The 21913-nt window shown below is 69.5% G+C and overlaps 2 protein-coding genes across 3 annotated transcripts; one reads left to right on the forward strand and one right to left on the reverse strand.

Annotated features, from left to right (window-relative positions):
- Nucleotides 1–1897: 1897 nt before the first annotated feature.
- On the reverse strand, nucleotides 1898–9013 carry YTHDF1 (YTH N6-methyladenosine RNA binding protein F1). Its single transcript, XM_037501270.2, has 5 exons — nucleotides 8944–9013; nucleotides 8815–8839; nucleotides 7972–8051; nucleotides 2834–4354; nucleotides 1898–1976 (listed from the first exon to the last, which is right to left on the reverse strand). Exons 1-5 carry the CDS (start codon nucleotides 8968–8970, stop codon nucleotides 1950–1952), a joined length of 1680 nt encoding a protein of 559 aa, XP_037357167.1. The 5' UTR covers nucleotides 8971–9013; the 3' UTR covers nucleotides 1898–1949.
- Nucleotides 9014–14210: 5197 nt separating this feature from the next.
- On the forward strand, nucleotides 14211–21198 carry ARFGAP1 (ADP ribosylation factor GTPase activating protein 1). 2 transcript variants are annotated; one of them, XM_037501292.2, is made up of 13 exons: nucleotides 14211–14223; nucleotides 16030–16093; nucleotides 16178–16287; nucleotides 16361–16532; nucleotides 16671–16771; nucleotides 16861–16947; nucleotides 17228–17324; nucleotides 17827–17883; nucleotides 18308–18340; nucleotides 19323–19379; nucleotides 19560–19619; nucleotides 19928–20004; nucleotides 20367–21196. In XM_037501292.2, the coding sequence occupies exons 2-13, from the start codon at nucleotides 16034–16036 to the stop codon at nucleotides 20686–20688; spliced, it is 1233 nt and encodes a 410-aa protein (XP_037357189.1). In that variant the 5' UTR covers nucleotides 14211–14223; nucleotides 16030–16033; the 3' UTR covers nucleotides 20689–21196. The 2 variants fall into 2 exon arrangements, with proteins under 2 accessions (XP_037357189.1, XP_054554636.1); XM_054698661.1 differs by lacking the exons at nucleotides 14211–14223; nucleotides 19560–19619 and having other exon boundaries at nucleotides 14671–16093; nucleotides 20367–21198.
- Nucleotides 21199–21913: the final 715 nt, after the last annotated feature.

Below are 21913 nucleotides of genomic sequence, written 5' to 3' on the forward strand. Positions count from 1 at the left end.
GCTGCAGTCAGGCAGCCACAGGGGACCACCCCGGGAGGCTGGCAGTCCACTCGCCCGCCCTGGCCAGGGGCCCCAGCAAGTCTCCCGGGAGCTGGCCGCCTCTGGCTCGCTAGGCCCAGGGCAGGGAGGTGGCTCAGTGGGCAGCTCAGGCACAGCTACAGCCGCTGGCCCCTCCCAGCTGCCCTGCCCACTGCCAGCCCCCTGCCCAGTCCCCACAGCTGGGCCTGTGGCTGCTGGAGACTGAGCCAGACCCTGACCCGCCGCCGGGCCTCTGACCTCCCCTCTGGGCAGGGCTCCCGGCCGAGGCCTGCGCCTGTCCCCTCCTCCCCAGCCCCTGCCCGGGACTACTGTCTGCTGGCCCTGGGCGCCTGCCGTGACCAAGGCCTTGCTCCGGCTGCCGCCTGGCGCTCAGCAGCAGGCCCTGCCGCCGGGAGGCAGTCAGTGACCAGAGCTGGGAGTCCCAGTTTCAGTGACCTCGGGCTTGGTGGTGGCGGGCGGCCCCGTGGGGCCTGCGGGGAGGGAAGCCACCTCCGGCGAGCACCATGAGGAGGGCCAGGCGCCGGGCCTAGTGCCCCAGGCGCGCGGCCAGCAGCCCCTGGGAGTCCCCGACAGGCATGTGCGGGGCCCCCTGCCGCCCAACCCCGTCCCCCAGCGGCGCGCGGGGCAGCCCGGCCCTGGTTGGTCGCTGGTCTGTCCTGGGGAGGCGCAGCGTCCCCTCGGCACCCGCCAGCCTCACTACCTCTCCCCCAGGGCCACGGGTCCCAGGGCCTCTCCTGCCCTAGGAAGGACCCGCGGCCTTGGCTCTCGGTGCCGCCTGCACGGAGCCCGCTGGCCCTCGCCCTCCTCGCCGAGCGTTCTCAGACCCTTCCAGCCTGAAGCCCCCGCCTGCACCCTGGCCCTGTGGTCTCCCCGCAGGTCTCCCCAGGGCGCCGTGGCTTCCCAGAGCCACCATCACCTGCGTGCCCTCCCTGCCGCCCGTCCCCTCCCTCCAGGTCACTCTGGACGCCAGCCGCGGCCTTCCCGAGGGGCCCTAGCACACCCGGGGGCCACTGCCCCCCAGCACCCCCTCCAGGACCCCCCCCAGGGCACGGCCCTGAGCTCCCTCCCTCAGCTCTCCACAGCTCCTGCAGGCTCGCGGCCGTCTAGGGCAGGGGCAGGGCCCTGGGCCAAGGTGGGTCATCTGGGGCAGGACGCGGCGGGATCTTGGGGATGCTGTGGGGGGAAGGGTCACGGCTGCCTGCCGCAGCCAGGGGCCCAAGCCTGGGGAGCACCGGGTCTTCGACGAGGCCCTCGGAGCGGGCGCGAGGACACCGGCCGTGCTCAGGGGTCAGGGACGAGCGGCCAGCACTGGCTAAGCAGGTCCTGTTCGTCGGGACTCGTCCCCCCAAGGGACATGCTGCCGGCAGCCCGAGAGACGCCGGCCCCGACGGACGGCAGCGTGGCTCCGAAGGGTCCTTGTCGTTTGCCTTTTCCCGGCCTTTCGGCAGGAAACGGAAGCGAGACGCGCGGCGAGACGCGGCCTGGGACAGGGCCGGAGCCCGGCGAGCCCCCGCCCCGCAGAGCGCGCAGGCGGCCAGACGGGCCGGGACCCGCGCACTCCGGCGCGCCGAGGAGGAGCGTCTGACGGAAGCACGCACCGCCGAGGAAACGCCCGGTTCTTACACTCGTTTATAAAGCGACAGAGGGCGGGAGCGGGGGTCCCGTACAGCGGCGTCAACGACTGTGAATGTAATAAAAACATAATTTCTGCCAAAGAAACTCTTCGGGCTGCGCCAGGTGTTCCGCGTGCAGGAGACTCCGCCGCGCGAGGCCGGGCTGGCCGGCGCGCTGGCAGAACACGCCGTCCCGGGGCTCTGCGCCGCCGCCGCGCAGGCCGCACGCGGGCCCGGGAGCCGGTGCCGACGCGTCCTCCTGCCGTCCTCGGCCGGCGTGCGCAGGCGGGGCCGTCCTCACGGCTTGCTTCGGCTCTGCCGCTCCTGCGAGGGGACCGGGGACAGGCTTACCGCGCGGGAGGCCCGCGACGGCGGGGTCGGGGGCAGCGGCTCCGGCCCGCCGGCGTGGAGGGGACGGCTTCCCCGGGCAGTGCCGAGGGACAGGGTCGGCGAGGCCCCGGCGCGCTCAGCCACCGAAGGCGCCAACCCTTGATTCTCCCGGGCGCTCCGCCCCAACCCGCTGCCCGCCGGCCCCCGCCGGCCGTCCGGGACTGGGCTGCACCCGCAGGGTCGGGGCACTGGGTCTTAGAGACGCTGGTGGGCCGGGGTCGAGTGAGCCCCACACTCACCGTGACCTCAGAGCCCAGTGAGCGTGGGCTATGTTGGTCGGGGACCCCCGAGTTTCCCAGCAGCCACCCGGCGTCTCACACCTGCGCAGCCCAGCCCAACGGGACGCCCAGGAACACCCTAGGCCCCTCCTCTCCTGCAGGGCGCGGGGGCCGCCCGCCCCCGGCTGGGGCTGCTGACAGGGCCGCCTGCTTCCCGGGCGCTGGGCGTGCATGGAGGCGACGCTGTGGCCAGCCACGGGGCGCTGAGCCCCCGGCTGAGGGGGAGGACGGCTGGAAGGCACAGCTGCACGCCCGCCCCCTGCCCTCGCTTCCCACTGCCGGGCCAGCTGAGGGGCGGGAGCCGGGCCCCCCACAAGGAGGGCGTGCTCAGGTGGGCATCACCTGCCCGCAGTCCCGGGCCCGCCCACCATGCTTCTCACTGGTCCCGACGGACAGAGACTGGGACCCAGGAGGGTGGGGGGCGCCAGAGCAGAGACCGAGCCGCCCTGTGGCAGGACGGGCGCCTCCTCGGGCGAGGGGGCGGATGCGGCGCGGGGAGCCGCCCCCACTCACCTTGCGCACCGCCTCCTCCTCCTCCTGCCGCCTCTCGTAGTGGGAGAAGTCGTCGAAGATGGAGGTGGTGTGCCGGTAGGAGGCGATGACCCTCAGCACCTGCCGGGCCTTCTCCAGCGGCACCTCCTGCGTGTCCCGGGAGTTGGTCACCGGCTTGTTGTCGTTGTTCTCCAGCCGGATGTGCCGCAGCTGGGCGTTGGGCACGTCCTTGACGAAAATCCACTTGACGTCGAACTTGCCCTTCCACTTGTCCTGGGACCAGACGCCCGCGCTGGCGCCGTAGTCCACGGGCGACTTCATCTCGGCCACCCCGCAGAAGTGGCCGCTGCCGTTGACGCTGAAGAGCAGGTAGACGGGCCCCTTGCTGCCCGAGGCGCGGAAGGCGCTGTCCAGCCGCCGGTTGCCGTGCTCGGTGCTGCACCAGATGGAGTACTTGATGGAGCGGTGCACGTCGTCCTCCGAGTAGCTCTTGATGATGAACACGCGCCCGCTCCGGAGCCGCCAGTCGAAGCCCCGGGGGTTGTAGCTGTGGGCGGCTTTCAGCTGCTCCAGGACGGGGTGGGGCTCGCCGCCTGGGGCCGAAGCCGGCTGGCTGCCTGCAGGGGAGTCCCTGTCGCCACCGCTCCCTCCGCTTGGCCCAAACGCCACATTTCTGCTGCGAGGGGCCGCCCAGCGGGCTTGGGGCGGCGGCTGAGGGCTGGGATACTGCGGCTGGGCCGAGGGGGGAGGCGGGGCCAGAAGAGGCTGGACGGCCGGCAGGGGCTGGGGGGCGGCCTGGGGGGACGGCGCGGGCTGGGGCGCTGGGACCTTGGGCACAGGCCCCTTGTTGTCCCAGGTGCCGATGTCCATATTATGCTTTATGGGCGGAGGGGGCAACGCGCCCCCGGCCCCGGGCCCGCCCTTGGCCTTCGTTTTCGGCTGCGGCTTCGCAGGCTTGCTGGCGATGGCGGCCCACGAGGTGGGCTTGGAGACCGGCATGCCGCTGCCCGCCCCCCCGCCGCCTGCGAGGACGCCCGCCATGGCCGCGCTGCCGATGCCTGAGCCCGCCGCCTTCACGGCGGCAGCGGTGACATCCCCGAGTTTCAGGCCGACCATGCCCTGCTCCAGGCTGTTCACGCCAGGGGCCTTGCTGAGGGTGTCGCTGGGAAAGCCTGTCTGCCCGTCAACAATGGTGCCGCCCAGGGAGCTGGGGGGGTAGGTGTAGCTGCTCCCATAGGCAGACCCCTGGGCCTGCTGCCCCTGAGAGCCGCCCGGGCCCCAGGCCGAGAAGGCGGGGTTCTCAGGGAAGAAGCTGAACCTGTGCTGGTACACGCTGCTGCCCAGGCCCCCGGGCTGCCCGAAGACCGCGTCGGGCATGAAGTGGTGGTCTCCGTTGCTGAGCTGCCCGTAGGTGGTGAGGTACGGGATCGGGGGGTCCCCGCCGGTGGACCATGGCGCCTCGCTGAGGGAGTAGGGAAAGCCGATGGACGGCGGGTAGTAGCTCGACAGGTAGGGGTCGGCCATGGAGGGGTAGCTGTTGCTCTGCGGAGACAAAGGTGATGAGCGGAGGGCACGGGACACGGCGACGGCCGGCGGGGCCAGAACGCAGCCCGAGAGCAGCTCAGCCCCGGAGGCCGCGCCGCCCTCACCCCCAGGCCCATCCGGCCACAGGGCCGTGAGGACACAGCCCCCCTGGGGCCGATGGGGGCTTGTCGGCGCCACAGCTCCGGGAGGAGCCTGCGGGCTGGGCCTCACCTCTGACCCTGGGCTGCCCCTGCCGCGCTCACCTCACGCCTCAGAGCCACCTCAAGTGCGCTGCAGAGGAGAGCTCCACGCGGTCACCCCACACCAAGCAGCCGCAGGCTGCTCCCGCTGCCGTGACCAGAACCCGCACCATCTTTGGTCACGTGGGCGCCAGCTGAAGCCCGGGGTCCCGAACGCCGGAGTCCTGTTCCTTCCAGACCCCACGCAGCTCTTCGCAGCCTCACCCTGCAGGGTCAGGCCCACCAGGCCACGCACCCGGTGGGACCAAGGGGGAGACCCGGCCAGACGGCCTGGCAGCAGCAGACTGGGGACGCCGGGAGGCAGGCTCCAGCGAGGGTGGCCGCCGCGGACCGACAGGCCCGGAAACGGCCTGTGCCCGCCCCTCCTGCAACGGCCACCTCCACACAGCACGGGGGAAAGGCCCCTCGCCCTCGGCCCGACGGGGACACCGTGCTGGGTAGCAGCTCTGACGGCGCCCGCCAGCCCGCCAGTGACTGTCGCTGCCCGGCCCTCCCCGCCCCGCCAAGAGCGGGGTGGGCGCTGTGGCCGGGGAGGTGGGCGGGGCCCTCTGAGCAGGCTGCCCGGCCTCACCCACCACTTCCTGCAGAACTTGGCAGCCGGGCACGCGCCCCGTCTCCGCGAGGGGCCAGCCGTGAGGTCACCCCAGAATATCATTGCCCTGTGCGAGGCCACCTGGTCTCACCCCAGCCCAGAACAAGGCGACACAAGTGCCAGAGAGGGGGTGGCCGAAGCCTGCCACCTGCGCCCACCGCAGAGCCCTCGGCCAGAGGATGCGCGCCTTGGGGCCAGCGCCTGGACCAGCACCGGGAAGGGGCTCCGAGGTCACTACTTCAGGTGACCCAGCAGAGGCGAAGAGGCCACAAGCCCCACCCAGCCAGGCGACCCGACACCCCGGGAGCCGAGAACCCCAGTAAAAAGGGACCACCCCCGGCTCATTGCGCGGGCGGGAAAAGGACGAGCGCGGTTATGGAAAGGTGCGAAACGGCATGGGCTCCTGGGAAGCTGCCGTGCCCGGGGCTCAGGACCCCGCCGACGGCCCAGGCAGCACCCCCCGCAAGCACCCTCCCCCCGCGAGCACCCCCCAGAGGCGCCGTGTGGGGCAGGCAGAGCCCAGCAGCTTCCAGGACGGGCCGGCCTGAGGCTTGAGGCATATGGTGGGCTCGACGGGCAGGGCACAGGCCTGCGTGAGGGGAGAGGCCTCGCCCCCCGACAGGCTGAAACCAACTGGCCGTCCGCACTGGAACGCCTCACACGGGACGCCTCCTAGCACTTTCTCAGGAAACGGATGCTCCCTGCAACGCTCGGGACAACCGAATGGCTCGGGCACAAATGCTTGCGGGAACGCGGGGTCCTTCTATCCCTGCAGGTGTGACCAGGAAGTGAGCTGTGACGACAAGGCAGGGAGCACGTGGGGTGCGCTGTGCCCACGCCCCACCGGGAGGCAGCCAACAAAGCCGCCACCTGGCCCAGAAGCTCCGCGGACATGGGCAGGAACTTCTCAGGGTCGTTCCGATGCTTCCTCACCCGGCAGAAGAGGACAGAGCCCGGGAAAGTCGGGAGGGTCCCAGCAGGCGTCCAGCCCCCAGTCCAGGGGTCCCCACTCTCCATTCCCCGTTTCCACTGTCAGCGGGACCCAGGGCTGCTCCCTCAGGAGGTACCTGGGCACCCAGGAAGGAGAACGCCAGGCAGCAGCAGCAGCACCGTCCCGGGCCTCTCTGAGGACTTCCCACCCCAGGCCCGGCCTTGGCGGCGCGTGAGTCAGAACGTCCCAGTTGGAAGGCGCCTCGCAGACTCCCAGCCACTGCAGGTGCCGGCCCCGCCACTACGAACCACACCTGGGTCACTGTGGGGACGCAGCACCCTTCTAGCTGACTCAGGCGCCCCGCGGGTGCCGAGAGGAGCTCCGCGCGAGGGGCTGGCGGTCACAGCACAACGCAACCTTAGAGTCAGGCCAGGCGCGGGACTTCCCTGCGCAGGTGCCTCTGCCCGGAGCGTCTCGTGCCGTGAAGATTGGGCCGCCAGGACAAGAGGGCCCTGCTGCGGGCCTGCGAACCGCCCACCAGGACCCAGGGCCTCGGGGCCAGGCTCTCAGAGCAAAGACGAGGTGCGGGAGGAGACCGAGGCGCCTGCGCTGTGTGCCCATGACTCCTCTGGAAGGGCTGTTCTCCCTCCTCGAGCACAGACCGCAGGAGCGGGCAGCCACTCCTTGTGACCACCACTTGGAGGCAGCACCAAGTGACGGCTGAGTCCCTGGCCTCCCAGGGTGACGGCCCTGGGGCCCCTCCGCTGCCAGCAAGAGACCCCTGGCCCTGGGCCCAGCACCACGGGCAGTCAGCCCCATTGGCAGTCACTGTGGCACGTGTTCGATCCCCCGCTGGTCAGGAACAGCCCACAGGGCACAGCAGCCCTCTCCTGTCTCCCTGCTGCTCTCCTCAGTGTGTCTCAGTCGATCCGCCTGCTCTGCTTCCCACTTTGTCTCTCGCCCCCACACCTCTGGCCTGTACCCCAGTTCTTGCACATGTAAATAAATTCTTAAGCAAAAGAAACATAGACTTTAACTAATGGCAGGTTTGCAAGAAGAGCTGGGATATCTTGCCCACTGCAGAGAGGAGCAGAAGCCAGTCTGACCCCGCTCTCCAGCCAGCGCGCACAGCACCGTGCCACTTCCTGAACCCCAACTCGTCCAGCGGCCTTAGCAAGGAAAGCTTTACCCCCCAATATACCTGCCAGGACAGATTATGTCATCCCCGGGAGGTGGGGAGGAGTCCCATAACGTCATGACAGCCCCCAAATGAGAACATTTCCATTTATGACGTCCTGGGCGCCAAGCCTGAGAAACCCTGAAAGACCCGAGCAGCTGGCGGTTGTGAGTGCCGGGCTGCCACCCAGAGTTGCCTTAGAGCATCGCCTTAGAGCTTCACCTCACGGCCCCTTCCACAAGTCCAGCAGTGACCACGGCCTTTGTCGAACAGAAAAGGAACCTGAAATGCCTAGAGCCAGCCTGAGGCAGGTCCCGATTCCAGAGTCAGGTTAAGATTTGAACCCAAATCCAGAACTGTCACGGAGTCAGGCCTTCGGCCGCTTGCCCAAACCACAATTCCACACACCCCAGACTAAAAACAACTGGCCGGAGAGCTCAGGGAGAGCCCCCACCTCACCCACGGCAGTGCACCACTGCCCGCAGCTGCCGAGCCAACCTGCACCCTGCGTGTGGGCCTGGCGGGGTGGTGCCAGGCGAGGCCCTCACAGCCCTCCTCATGCAACATCCCCCGTGCCTGCTGCTTGCCACCTGGTCACCGAGCCAGAAGCGTGACGTAAAGGCATGCCGCGGCCGACGCAAGCGTCAGCGTGTGCTAAAGACAGCACAGACTCACCTGATTCGACTGTCCGGAAAGGTAGGGCTCAAAGTCACTGTCGTGGGCTGCGTCCTTCTGATGCAAAGAGCCATTTTGTACTGGAATGAGAAAGCACGAGATGCCAGCTCTGGACAGCAACCGCCATAATCAGTTCGAAACTGCGGCAACAAGGCCCTGCGACTCGCGTTAAAACGGACCACGAATGCAGAGGGGGTCTGCACCCCTGGCGAGGTCCTGCCGCGGGCTCTGGACTACCGAGTTACACTTTTGATAAGGATCGATTGTAACTTGGTAGTGACAGGCAAAACAAGAAACGCAAACGAACGAACAGATAAGTTGTGCTGGAAGCGGCGCAGTCTAAGAGGTAGGAGCCAAGAAAAGGGCGCAGCCGGGGAGCGTCTAGGCTCAGGAGCCGGGAAAGGGGTGCAGCCGGGGCGAGTCCGGGCTCAGGGTCTGGCGACACTCCCTCTCCAGTTACAGGCGCAGCCAGGGAAGGAAAGGTAAATAAAGCCCAGGGCCTCGTCCACTCGCAAAGCACCGTGAACCGTGTTCGGTTACGGCCCAGCCCCGCACACGGCCAGGCGCGCGGCAAGCGCCGGAGGCCGCCTTGCGCGTCCCCGGGGAGTGGGCTGGGGCTGCGCGGCCCGACCCCGCGAGCCCGCCTGCCCGGCCGCGCCGCCTGCCGCCCGGAGGGACGGCGGGCTCCCGCCACCTCCTGGCTCCTCGCTTGCCCGCGGGAGGGCCCTGGGGCCGGCCCGGCGCGTCGCCCCAAGCACCACAGGCTCGAGCGGGACGAGCGCGCGCCGGGGGGCGCCGGGGCAGCGCCCGCCCCCTCGCCCGCCCGGGGCCCGCCAGGCTCACCTTTACTCTCCTGTCCTTTGGCTCTCTGCGCCGCCGCGGGCCGGGGGGGAAAGGACAGCGTTAGCCTCGCGAGCCCCCGGGGGGCCGAGCCCCGCGCCCGCCGCCCGCCCGCCGCCCGCCGCCCGCTACCTGGGGGTCCACGCTGGCGGCCGACATGCTTCATGAACGGCGGGCGCGGGGCCGGGCGCCGCCGGCTCGGGCCTCCCGCGCGGCCGCCTGTCGCCGCGCTCTCGGGCCCGGGCCCGCCGCCGGCTCCCCGGGCGCGGCCGGGCGGCGGCGGCGGCTGCGGGGCGCGCGGGCCGCTCGCGGGGCGGCGAGCCGGGCGCGGACGCGCTGACGAGGCGCCGACCCCAATGGCGGCGGCGGCGACGGCGGGACGAGGCTGCGCGACGTCAGCGCGCGCGGGGCAGGCCGGGAGCGCCGCCGGCCGCCACGCCCCGCGCCTGCGCGCCGCCGCCCGGCGGGACGTATCTCGCGCCCGGGTCGCAGTCTCCCGCGGCGGGGGCGTGGGCGGGGCCGGGGCGGGCCGGGAAGTCACGTGGGCGGGGCGCGGCTCGCGGGGCTCCGGCGGGAAGCGGCGGGGGCGGCGCGCGCGGGATGCACCTGCCGGCAGGTGCCTCGATCGCGCAGGTTTTAGAGCCGACGGCCCGGCGCGCATCCCGAGGCCTGAAGGCGCGGAGGCTGGTGGCGCGGCCGCCTGTCGCGCCGCCTCCGGGGCCGAGTCCACGGTGCCCTGCGGCCCGCCTCCGCCCCAGGACGGCCGCCCCCGCGCCTCCCGGTTCTGTCTGCGGCCTCTCGTCCTGCAGCGCCTGTCCCCAGAGCCCGGGCACCGGCCTCCCGAGGGGGCTGCTTGCTAGCGCTCCCCACGGCCTCCAGGGTCAGATTACGGCCACCCCACGGGTTGGGGTTTAGACCCCAGATGTCACCACAGGGAGGAACCGAGAACTCAGCTCTGAGCTCTGCTGGCCTGGGACCCGCAAGGATGCACAGCCCCTTCTTGGCTCCCACCTCCACCCCTGCTGGTCACCCCTCCCAGCTCTAGCCACTCCCTGCCCATCCTTCCCACATCGGGCAGGCAGGTGTCATGTCCCCCCATGGCTGGGATCAGAGCCCAGGTGGGCATGGCAGGTGTGGTCCCAAAGCAGGGCCCAGGTGGTGGCAGGGGAAACACTGATGAGGATGAACAGGGTCTGCCAGGACCACAGTGGGGGTCCCGGGGGCTCAGGTGGGGCCCACACGCAGACACAGGGCACCTGCACCCACAGCTGCCAGAGGAGGGGCAGACACCGCCAGCTGGGGCACCAGGCCTCGGTCTGGACAGCCTCTGGGAGGCGAGGCAGCTGGACACAGGCCGAGAGAGCAGCTGGTATCCAGGGCCCACCTGGTCCAGTAAGGCCTGGAGACCGTGGCTCTCCCAAGATAAACTGCACTCGTGGAGGGGCCTAGAACATGCAGGGCCAGTGCCCAAAGAGGTGCAGGTGGGAGAGTGGGGGAAGGGCGGGCACCCACTCTGTCTTGCCCTTTGCCTGTCGTTGGGTGCCGAGCCCCACACCAGGCTGCCTTCCTCCTCCCCAGGAACAAAGCTACAGGGCACCTGCGAGGTGGCCAGAGTCGGGTTTAGAGCTGGAGATCAGTCCCTCCAGCCACAGCTGGCACCTGCTGGCAGGGGAGAAGCATTCAGGCCACAGGGCCCACAAAGGCCCACCTGCTGCGCTCATACCCCCCCCCTCTGTGGGGGGTCCACCCCTTCCAGAGTTGGCATGAGGGTGACTCATGCATGGACACCCTTGACATCAAGCCTCCTGTCTCCACCTGTGGGAGCCAGGGGAGCTGGGGGTGTGGCTGCTTAGAGCCAAGGTAACTTTTATTTTTATTTTTCAAAGATGTATTTATTTATGCATATAAGAGCTGGGGTGCAGGCCAGAGTGGCACTTCCCAGCAGGACACAGTGCTGGGGCAGGCCAGGAATTGGGGTTCAGGGTGGGTAGTCGCCAGCCGCTAGGGCACCAGCTAGCGCACAGGAGTGTCTGTCTGCACTCCCCCAGGGCCGGGCTGTGCAATCCAGTGAGTGCCAAGCGGCTCTGGCCTCTTCTGGCCTGGTACCTGGAGGGCTGCACCCACCAGGGGCTGGCCTGGTGTAGTTGGGGGCTGCATGCAGAAAGCCCTGCCCACCCTTGACCTGAGTGGCCTGTGGTGGCATTTTATTTGCTTTTTATGGGGGAGCCAGCCCCAGTCCTACCTCCGTGGCTACACTCTGCCTGGCCCACTCCTCTGGCCCTGCTCCTCATGGCTGCTGCCCTTCCTGCGTGGCCCTTCCCTGCCTGGCCAGAGCCCTGGGCCGCCCCGCCTGGCTCACTCATGGTGTGGGGTCCAGCCTCAGTGCCACCTGCAGGGCCTGTGGCAGCCATGGTGACCTGCCTGCCCAAACACAACCCCATGCTAGTCCAGAGCCTCCTTGGGATGGAGGCCTACGGAGGAGGCTGGCGTCAGGGCCTGGGGCTACGAGGCACCTGCCAGTGTACCTGCTCCCTGTGGTGCTTCCCCCTGCCTTGAGGAGTCAGCCAGGCCCTGGCCCCCCAGCTCTGTGCAGCCACCCACTAGGACGGGAAGGCAGGCTCTCACCCTACACCGGGGGTGGCCGGGGCTGGCAGTCAGCCCCTTGAGCCATGGGCCTCCTTCCTGTTCGGGGAGAGCCTACTGGAGGAGGCCTGGGCTCACGGGCCAGCCCCTGCACACTGTCTCTGCCACAGTTGGGAAGAACACAGGCGCTGGGGGCAGGGGACTCGGCCCCAAAGGGGCACCCTAAGTCCCCGGCTGGGCTGGGCAGCCACACGCAGCTCCTCGAAGAGGCTGTGTTTTCAATTTTATTCCTTTTTTATAGCTCAGATATTTTTTATTTCTTCAAATTTGATGGTTATCAGGGATGACACACAGTCGAGTCCCAGCATCATCTCCACCACAACCTTCACAGAAACGGCTGTAAGAGAGACCAGGCAGGCAACCATTGCTGCTTCCAGTCCTCACCCAAGATGGTCGCCACTCACAGCAGCGCCTCCACGGGGACACACCTGACAGGGCGCACCAGTCATGGGGGCCTGGGAGCCGCCAGACACTCGCAAGCCGAGCCCTGCGCTTGGTGCGTACCTTTGCCCCTTGGCTGCCTGTCTGTGGCCACGGGGAGTCAAAGGGATAGCCTATAGGGGCGAACCCGACCGCCCGTGCCACCCCGGCCATCAGGAGAGGAGTGGGCTCACTGGCGCCCCTCCAGGAAGCCTCTGGGGGTTCTAGTACCCATGGGAAACATAAGGGGGTGCAGGCTGGTTCTGCCACCCAGACTGGGCCCTATCTCGCCATGCTGTTCCTAACAGCCCACAGCCCCTGGCCACTGGGGCCTGAGCTGGCCTCACCCTGGGAAGACCCAGTTAGAAGGTGCCAGGTGAGTGCAGGAGCCACCTGGTGGCAGGCTCTCCTGCATGGGGAGGGGGGAGGTGGGATCCTCTAGGGCTGGCCCCAGCCCACCCCAGTGTCAGAGGGGGAAGGGTGTGCTAATAGGCTGGGGATGGGGATGGGATCAGGGCTGAGCACTGACGCTAGACACACCTGAAGCATGGGCCAGCTGCCCAGGGTCAGCCGCACCCTCACCTGCTGGACTATGGTCCTTTTAGCACTGTCACCGTGCTGTGTGCTCATGGCAGGGTGTCCACCTGCCCCTCCCCCAGCAGGAGAGAGGCAACACCTTGCTCACAGACAGTGTCCCTGGCAGGCCCACCCTTTCCTTACAACCTAGGAGAAGGGGCCATTGTGTCCAAAGCCTCCTCGGCCTTTTCCGACACAGCCCCCATGCTGGCGTCAATCCCAGCCCTGGCACCCTTGCACGTGCCTGGCTCACCTCCACCTCTGCCTAGGGGACGTGGCAGCCCCATCCTGCCCCAGAGCCCACAGGGCACAGCCTGAAGGTCTGACTTGGTGCAGGTAGCCCAGGACTAAGGGACCCGCACCCAGTGACCAAGAGGCGGGGCCCCGGCACAGCACACCGGCTCAGCTTGCACATCCTGGGACCCAACCCTGTGTGTGTCCAGACGGAGAGCACATTTGCTTGGGCGCCCTACGAACCCAGCACTGAGTGCGTGCCGCAGGTAGGGAGGCGTTCTGGAACAGAACTGGCGGAGGGGGGCCAGGAAGAACAGCTGCCAAGGCTGAAAGGCCAGGGCCCTGGGGAGGCAGCAATTCACACCTCAATAAAAAATGTTTACTCCCCGGCCTCCCTGGTGTCACAGGCGGTTGAATGCAGCACTGTGAGGCTGTCCTCGGCCCTTGTGGCGCGGATTCGATCCCGGCTGATCAGGGAGATGCCCACATGTCGCGGCAGACCTCTCCTGCCTCCCTGCTGCTCCCCCCAGCAGGGTATTTCACTCTGCTTGTTCTACTCCCCACTCTGTCTCTGGTGAGTCCTCTCACCTCCCACACCTCTGGTCTGTACCCTGGTTCTTGTGTGCCTTATTAAATAAATCTTAAGTCTTAAAAAAAAAGTTTACTCTGAATCTTTTCCTGGTTTGCACTGATCAGTGAAGAGCTGCTGGAATACACAAAAAGTAAAATATGCACAAAGTAAAAACAACTAAAAGTCACGTGCAATTATAGCCCCGAGGAGGAGAATCAGCGGGCCAGGCCTTGGCATTGCCCTGCTCCCTCCCGCCTGCACTTGCTCCTCGTCCCCCTCGCTGCCTCACCGAAGGCCCTGGGCACCGGCTGCGCGGCCCGGACCGCCCTCTGGGCTTCGCGGGGGCGGCCACAACGGGGCCCGGGAGAGGCCAGGTGCCGGGCCGCTCACTGGCAAAGACCTGGGCACCGGCCCAGGTCTGTACCTCCCTCCCTCCGCCGTCCCGGGGGGACTGGACGGCGTGGCTGCGGGGGTCCCCCTTCCGGCGGCTTCCAGCGCCCCGGGCCCCGCCCCCCGGACCCCCGGGCCGGCTCGCACCCCGCCCCTCCCGGTCTGGGCTCCCGCCCGGCCCGTCTCCTCCGCCCCGCCCTCCCCGGACCCGTCCCCACACCCGCCCGCGCGCACACTCCGCCCCCGGGCCCCGACCCGAGCGGCCGGGCTCCCCCCAGGCCCGCCGCGCTGCCCGCGGAGATCGCGGCTTGGGGCCGGGGCCGACCGCGGCTCCGCCCAGCGGCCCGACGCGTCTCCGTGGCGACGGGGGCGGGGCCGCGCTTCCGGGCCGGCGCAAGGCGGAAGTCCCGCCCCCGCTTCCCGGGATGCCCCGCGCGGTGCAACGTAGCCGGAAGCGGGTGGCGGCGGGGTGGGCGGCCGGCGCGTCCTCGGTGCAGCCCGCGGCCGGCGCGACCCCCGACGCGCCCCGACCCGCCGCGCGCGCCCCCCGCCCGCCCGCCCGCCCGCCCGCCCTCCGGGTAAGCGCCGCCCGCCCCCGCGCCCCGCTCGTCCGCGAGGCGCCCCGCGGCCGCCCCCGCCGCGGGCCCCGGACCCCCGCGCGCCCCGGCCGCCCGCTGGGCCCCCTTCCCGCGGCTGCCGCGCCGCCGGCCCCGCTGCGGGGCTCCCGGCGCCCCGGGCCCCGCGCCCGCCCCCGCCGCGGCGCGCCCCCCGGGCCCCGCGCCCGCCCCGCGCAGCCCCCGGCCGGACCTGCCTGGACGCGGCGCGGCCCCGAGGGCTGGGAGGCGGCTGCCCGCGGCGGGGCTTGGGGCCCGTCCCGCCGTCCCGCCGCCGCGCGCCTCCGCCCTGCCCGTTACCTGCCCGTCGCCTCCCGCGGCGGGCCGGGCTTCTCCAGCGTGGGCGGCCCGGTGGCCCGACGGCTGTGCTCCTCCGCGCGGGAAGCCCTTGGCGAGCGCCCGGTGGCTCTGGGGCGCGCCTCTGCTGCAGACCTTGCCCTGGCGGCCTGGTGTGCCAGGCGGGCGCTCATGCCAAGGGCACCCTGGCAGTACTGTTCCTGACCTAGGGGAGCTGCTCCGGGCGGGGCGCCCTGGGTGGTCTGGGGCTGCTGCTCCTCACCATGCCTGCCCGGAAGCCTCCCTGCTGGCCGCCTCCACCCACGGGAGGGCTGCGCTGATCCTCTGGGTTTGGGTGTTTAGCTCGGAGCTCTTGCGGCCTTTCTCAGCGTGACTGCTGCCTGTGGCTGCGAGGGTGGAGGATGGGGGTGCCTGTTCCTGGGTGTGGTGCTTGGTGCTACAGAATGGGGGGAGGCCCATCCCTGAGGCCCGTCCCTACAAGGGCGCCCACCAGCACCAAGCTGACCGGTTTGGCTGTCACTTCTTCTGGAGGCACCGCTGACCTCCCCACAGCTTCTCTGACAGAGGTTTTGGGCAGGTAACCCAGTCCGCTGGGTGTGGCCTGCGCCCTGTGCACTGTTGACGGGGCCTGAGCCTCAGCGGGCACCCTGGGTCCTGGGAAGCCAGCACGGGGCCCTCTGAGCAGGCCGCATCTGGCTGTGTGCAGAGGACTCTGAGCGCACACTCACAGGACGCCTTTGGGAGTGGGGCATGGTGGGCGGGCTTGCTCTTGCTTTTGTGGTCAAAGGCCCACGTCTTGGGCACTGCCTGGGGGTTGCTGGCCTGAGACTCGGGAGGCACAGCCTGTCTGCCGGCCTGAGAGGCAGGAGAAACAGGGCTGTCTTCCAGGCCCTAAGCTGCTTCCACCGCACCATTGAAAGCAGAGCCTGCCAGCCCCTTGCTGCTGGGGGAGGCATGTGTGGCCATGTGACCTAGAGGGGCCTGCCCTCGGCAAGGGTGGCCCAAGTCCTGGCGCTGCCGATGGGCCACGTCCAGGGTCCTACTTGGCACCCAGCACCGCCTCCAGCTTGAGTTTTGGTTTTATCCACCTTGCCACATACACCCGCAGACCGTCCCCCTGCCCCCCCCACCACCCTGCCGCAACGGCCCCATGAGGCCTTGCCTGGGGCCCTTCCTCAGGGCCTGCTGAGACTTGGGGTTCAGAGAACACGGGGCTTCCCGTCTCCAGAGCATCCCAGCCCAAATGCTGCGTCCTTCAGGTGGGAGGTGAGAATTAGGCCAAGTAACCGCCCCGCCTGCTCCACACGCAGAGGGGCTCATTCTGAGCCTGTTGCGCCTGGCTGCTCTTGGCTCTGCGGGGGTGGCAGCAGCATCCCCTGCGCAGCTCGCCGGGCCAGGTCGTGTTGTGGCGCTGGCCGCTGGTCTCCTCGGGAGAGCCGGCCAGCGCTCCTAGGATGCTTGTCTGCCTCTCAGCGCCATGGCCAGCCCGAGAACTAGGAAAGTCCTGAAGGAAGTTCGCGTGCAGGACGAGAACAACGTAAGCATGCTGTCCCTGTGCTGCGATGGGAGGGCTAGGGTGTATGTGTCCCCCCCCACCCTCTGAGGCACCACTTCCTAGCAGGTGTGCTTTGAGTGTGGCGCCTTCAACCCCCAGTGGGTGAGTGTGACCTACGGCATCTGGATCTGCCTGGAGTGCTCGGGAAAGCACCGCGGGCTCGGGGTGCACCTCAGGTCAGTGCTTTGGATGTTGGGGTGCCCCGCCAGACCCGGCCCCACCCCACCTGACGGCTCTCCCGGCTCGCAGCTTTGTGCGCTCAGTCACCATGGACAAATGGAAGGACATCGAGCTGGAGAAGATGAAGGCAGGCGGCAATGCCAAGTTCCAGGCCTTCCTGGAGTCGCAGGCGGACTACGATCCCGGCTGGACGCTGCAGGACAAGTACAGCAGTAGGGCCGCTGCGCTCTTCCGCGACCAGGTGCCGGCGGGCAGGGCTGGCGGGAGCGCACACGCACTCGGGCCCCCGGGCCGAGACTGGTGGGGAACCCTGGGCCACAAAGCTGAGGAGCTGTGGGGGCCGGCCCGGCCCTGATCGCGCCCCTGCTTATCCCTGCAGGTGGCCACCCTGGCTGAAGGCAGGGAGTGGTCTCTGGAGTCATCGCCTGCCCAGAATTGGACCCCACCCCAGCCCAAGACACTGCCATCCGCTTCCCACAGGTAGCTGCTCCGGCCCGTGGGGACTGTGCTGGGGAGAGTGGCGGGGCCGAGGCCACACCCACCCGCTGACCTTCGCCCCTGCATTTCAGAGCCTCTGGCGTGCCACAGAGCTCCACCCCGTCCTCTGACAAGGCTTTTGAGGACTGGCTGAACGAGGACCTGGGTTCTTATCAGGGGTGAGGCCTGGGGGATGGGGGGCCCGTCCCAGGACTGCAGCAGAGGGGTTAGGCCTGCGGGTCCCCAAGTGTCTGTGCTGGGTGTGGGTGGACCAGGCCCCGGTGGGTTTTCTTCTTGGCGCCCTGATCCATTCAGGTCTCAGTGCCTGGAGCTCGGGGAAGCGTTGCGATGCTCTCACCCGCCTGGGTCTCAGCTCTGGGTGCTGAGGGGTCCCCGCCATGGCAGAGGTGCACTGATGGCAGCTTCCAAAGCCACGGTGCCGCCATCCCTGTCCTACAGGGCTCAGGAGAATCGCTACGTGGGGTTTGGGAACACCGCGCCACCCCCCAAGCGTGAGGACGACTTCCTCAATAGTGCCATGTCGTCCCTGTACTCGGTGAGGCACAGTGGGCAGCAGCAGGGGCACGGGCGACCTCCGGGCGGGCGTCCCTACCCCATCCTGGGCCACCCAGCCTCTGGTCTGCCCGCCTCTCGCCCAGGCCTGGGACACCGCACCCTGAGGCTTCTCCCCCCAGCTCCCTTCCCAGGGCCCAAGTCCCTCCGGGGAGAGAAGTGGGGTGTCGGCCACAGCTCCCTGTGGACCTCTTCCAAGACATGGTCCGTGCACGCTGCAGCTGCAGCTGCCACCCGCCCAGGAGGGGCTGCGCGTGCTCTCCGTGTGCTTATGTCCCGGAGCGGAGTCCAGGCCTGGAGGTTTCACATGAATCTCTAAGTGGCCTGGCTGCGTGTGTCCTCAAGGCTGAATGGACAGCAGCCCCGAGCGTAGACTGGAGTCTGGGCCCACCCCACCGCCACCCACTCTGTCCAGGGCCTCGGGCACAGGGTCTTGGAGGCAGGTGTGCTGCATGGCTGACGCCGGCCCGTCTGTGCTCCCCCAGGGCTGGAGCAGCTTCACCGCAGGAGCTGGCAGGTTTGCCTCGGCGGCCAAGGAGGGCGTAAGTGAGCTCCCCAGGTGGCCTGGGGTCGGAGAGGGAGGGCCCTGGCAGTGGCCTTGGGGCTCAGGCTGTGAGGCGCCCCTCTTGCTTCTCACCCGGTTTTCTGATGCCATCCCCTCCTGTCCTGCCTGGCCTTGGGGATGCGGCAGGAGCACTGGGGTGCCAAGGGCGGGGCTGGCATGGAGCAGGGGCCCTGGGTCCATGGCTGGACCCTTTTCATACCCATAGACCGCCAGCCCCGCCCTGGAGCAAGAGAGCGTCACTCCGCGGGCCCTTTTCCCTCCTGCAGCCGGGTGGGTCCTGGGCTCGCAACCACGCTGCCACCGCATGAGCCCCGGACCCAGGGCCACCAGGGAGGGGCCTGGTAGCGTGGCTCAGCTTGGAGGGCAGGGTGCCAAAGACGTCGTTTCTGCTCTGTTTCCAGGCGACGAAATTTGGAACCCAAGCAAGCCAGAAGGTAACGAGGAGATGTCTGCTCTCCGAGGGCCGGGGCCGGGGCCAGCGCCTGCCAGGTCCTGTCCTGACCTCCGGCCCGGCGTGGATGGGCATGTGGCCTCGGGGCCAGCTCCCCATGAAGCTGGTGGGCTTGTGTCCCATCCCAGCCTGCACCAGGCCATGGCTCCGAGGCCGCCAGTGTGGCAGGGGCGAGATTGCATGGTTGGGGCCGCACCATTGGGAGGCTGCACTGTGGGGCGCCCACGCCTCGGGAGAAGGGATGGCCCCCAGCCTCTGGGAGCCGCCCTTGGCCCCCACTGGTGCTGGCCTGGCAGTTGTGGGGGGGGCGCCTCGGGGCAGGCACGCGGCCATGGGGTGCGTCTCGGCACTCCTTGCTGTGCCAAGCACGCCACGCCTTGTCTCTCCTCTTTGCTGGCCGCCGCCTGGGCACAGTTCTGGGGCTCCAAGCCGCAGGCAGAGCTGGTAAGGCCGCAGGCGCCCATGCATGCTGCCCCATCCCCCGAGCATGCTGGGTCTGCGGGCCCGTGTGGTGCTCCATGTGCCCGGCCTTGCTGATGCCACGGGCTGGTCCCAGGGGGCACCAGTACCACCTCTGCCTTTCCGCCTGGGCCGCAGGGTCCTGCCGCGCACATGCTGGGCCTGGGTGCCCCTTGGCGCCATGTGCATCTCACAGCGTGACTGCCAGGCTTTTCCTGGCCGAGCAGCTGCCTCAGCCCTTCGCCCTGTGGCTCCTGACGCCCCGCCGAGCGCGTGACTCTGGGCTCCCAGGCGGCTTCCCCGTCGTTCGCGGCGGGGCCTGAGCCTGAGTTGTCTGGCCCCTGGGGCCACTTGTGTGCCGCGCCCCAGCGCAAGGTCCTGGTGGGCACACGGTGGGGGGTGCGGGCAACCACCACCTCCCTCCCTCGGCGGGCTCGCAGCTGGCGTGCGATCGTGTCCTGGGGCGGCGGCTGCCCAGCGTGCACACGACACTCTTCTTGCCATAGGCTTCGGAGTTGGGGCACAGCCTGAATGAGAACGTCCTCAAGCCGGCCCAGGAGAAGGTAGCGCCCCTCCCTGTCCCCTGGACCAGAGCCCAGTGCCGGCTGTCCTGGGAGGTCATGGGGGGCATAGGGGGAGGCGTGGCCCTGAGGGAGGCGTGGCCCTGAGGCGCGGCAGGGCTGTCCCTGCCTCCCGTGGGCGCTAAGGTGCCCCCACCAACAGGGCTGCTCCCCTCTGCGTAGGTGAAGGAGGGGAGACTCCTCGATGACGTGTCCAGCGGGGTCTCTCAGTTGGCGTCCAAGGTAGGGCAGGCCTTGCTAGGCGTAGTTGGAAGTGGCCTCCACACTCCAGGCCGGCGCCTGAGCCGTGGCCAGAGGCCCGGGCTGGGCAGCCGGGGCTCGGGCCGGCCTGGAGCTTGGAGCCGCCTGGCGGGCTGTCGTTAACGCTCACCTCTGGCTTTTCCTCCTGTTCTTGCTGCCGCTGGCCCACCCGGTGAGTGCGCCCTCTGCGTGCAGGCCTGGGGCGGGCCCAGGGCCAGCAGCTCCTCCTGGCGGCGGGGTGGGGCCGTGGGGTGCCCCGTCTGCCTGCGTTACAGTCACGCGCCTTCCAGGTGCAGGGGGTCGGCAGCCGGGGGTGGCGGGACGTTACCACCTTCTTCTCCGGGAGGGCCGAGGACTCCTCTGACAGGTGCGTGCCCCCGCTCGCAGCGGCCTCCCAGGGCTCCTCATGGGGACTCGGGCAGCTGGTGTCTGCTCTGGGGAGGCCCTGCTGGCTTGGCCTTGAGCCTCAGCTGTGGGGAGGCCAGCGGGCGTGGGCTTGTTCCCTGGTGGGGACACGCCCCACGTACGGGGCCCGCCGGTCCGTGGGGCAGAGTGGGGGACCCCCGCGGGGTGCCCCCTGGAGCGGCTGGGTGGGGGCCTGGTGCTCCAGCAGCGGAGGCCGGCTGTCCTCCCACAGGCCTCCGGCTGGCTCCTTGGGGCAAGGGGTGCGGGGCTGGGCTGGAGCCCTGCGGCCAGGGCAAAGCCCTCTTGAGCCCCGTGTCCCCCTAGACCCCCGGAGGGCCAGAGCTACCAGAACAGCGGCCTGGACCAGAGCTTCTGGGAGACCTTCGGCGGGGCCGAGCCCCCCAGGGCCCGCAGGTCCCCGAGCAGCGACAGCTGGACCCGCGCAGACACCACGGCGGAGAAGCAGGGCTCGGGCAGCTGGGACGCGTGGGGCTCGGGCTCTGTGTGCAGCAGCAGGAACAGCGAGCTGGGCGAGGGCGGCGGGGGAGCCTGGGGGGCTGGCGGGGAGGGCAGGGCCACAGCCGCCAAGAAGGCCGCACCGCCGCCCTCGCTGGCCGACGAGGGCTGGGACAACCAGGACTGGTAGCCGGGCCTCACCCTCTCCACGCGCGCCGGCCCGGGCGGGAAGGGGTGGTGCCGGGTGGCCTGGGCTGGTATGCGGGCAGCTCGCCCCTGGGGCTGTGCCCACGCGGAGACTGGGCAGTGGCCTGGTGGCCACGGGAGCAGACTGCCGCCTGGACCCGCTCCAGCTGCACCCTAATAAACCCTGCCTGGTGGCCTCTGGCCGTGACACTGACTCCGCTTGCCTGGGGGTGGATGTCTGGTCTGGTCTCCGGGGCTCTGGAGGTGGGGGCCCCAAAGGCACTGCCCGGCATGCAGGGGAACAGACCAACCCCGGCTCCCCTGGGTGCACAGCCAACCCTGCCCTAGGAGCCTCTCTCATGGGTGCCCCTCCCCAGTGTCCTCGGGGGAACGTGCAGCTCATGGCCGCCCACTTGTCCTGGGCAGGAGGCCCTGCAGGAGTCAGCCCCTGAGCGGGCCCTGCAGGGGGACGGGACCTCTAGGAGGTGGCGCAAGAGCAGGAACCTCGTGGGAGGGGTGGGGAGGGCCCGGGAAGGAGCGTGGTGCTGGGCTCAGGCACGGAGGGCACCCCACCGCCTGGAGGGACCCTGGCCTGTGCAGCCTGGACTCGGGAGGCTGAGCCGAATGCCCGGCCCCTGCTTCCCTCTGGCCCGGTCTGGGGACTCTGGTGCCCGCCTGTGTCCACGGCAATGGCCACCCTCCCACCCCAGCTCACGCTCATCTTCCTTCTGCGCCTGCCCCCCAGACGCCTTGCGAGGCGAACCTTCCTCTGAGGCGGGCTCGGGGCCCCAGGCTGCCAGGGACGGGACGGCCAGCGTGGGCTGGAGGCCAGCCAGCTACCTGCGGCCAGGCGTCTGCGGGGCAGGGCGGGCTGGGCGGCCACGCTGCTGGCTGGCTCTCTGTGAGAAGAGGGGTGCCCTGTGCCGCGGGGTACGGGGACTAGAGCCGCGGGCAGCAGGCGGGGGAGGGCCGTGGGGGCCAGAGCCGCGCCAGGGTGCGGAACAGAGGCCAGGCTGGGCAGGTGTGCCGGGAGCACCGGGGTCTCCAGTGAGGCCGCCGTCTGGGGTCCCTCGGGCGCTGGGAGGCCCACAGGCCATGGCTGAGCCCGGTCCGGGCGGGCGGGAGGCACGGGGCTTGCGGGTGAACCGGCATCGTTTATTCGGGCAGAACACATGCCTGGGGGCAGACTCGGCGCTGCGGGGGCTGGACACGGGCCAGCTGGGCAGGGG

The sequence above is a fragment of the Talpa occidentalis genome, unplaced genomic scaffold (assembly GCF_014898055.3).
Source record: "Talpa occidentalis isolate TD23 unplaced genomic scaffold, MPIMG_talOcc4v2.1 talOcc4.10, whole genome shotgun sequence".
Taxonomy (NCBI): Eukaryota; Metazoa; Chordata; class Mammalia; order Eulipotyphla; family Talpidae; genus Talpa; species Talpa occidentalis.

Excerpts from the sequence above, each read along its gene's own strand:
- YTHDF1 (XM_037501270.2), bottom strand. The coding sequence starts at position 8,970 with ATGTCGGCCGCCAGCGTGGACCCCCAG. Across the intron at positions 8,840-8,943 it reads CCGCCAGCGTGGACCCCCAG|AGAGCCAAAGGACAGGAGAG; the intron begins GTAGCGGGCGGC and ends GCGGCGGCGCAG. Across the intron at positions 1,977-2,833 it reads AGGAGGAGGCGGTGCGCAAG|GAGCGGCAGAGCCGAAGCAA; the intron begins GTGAGTGGGGGC and ends GTCCCCTCGCAG.
- ARFGAP1 (XM_037501292.2), top strand. The coding sequence starts at position 16,034 with ATGGCCAGCCCGAGAACTAGGAAAGTCCTGAAGGAAGTTCGCGTGCAG. Across the intron at positions 16,094-16,177 it reads GCGTGCAGGACGAGAACAAC|GTGTGCTTTGAGTGTGGCGC; the intron begins GTAAGCATGCTG and ends ACTTCCTAGCAG. Across the intron at positions 16,948-17,227 it reads GACCTGGGTTCTTATCAGGG|GGCTCAGGAGAATCGCTACG; the intron begins GTGAGGCCTGGG and ends CCTGTCCTACAG.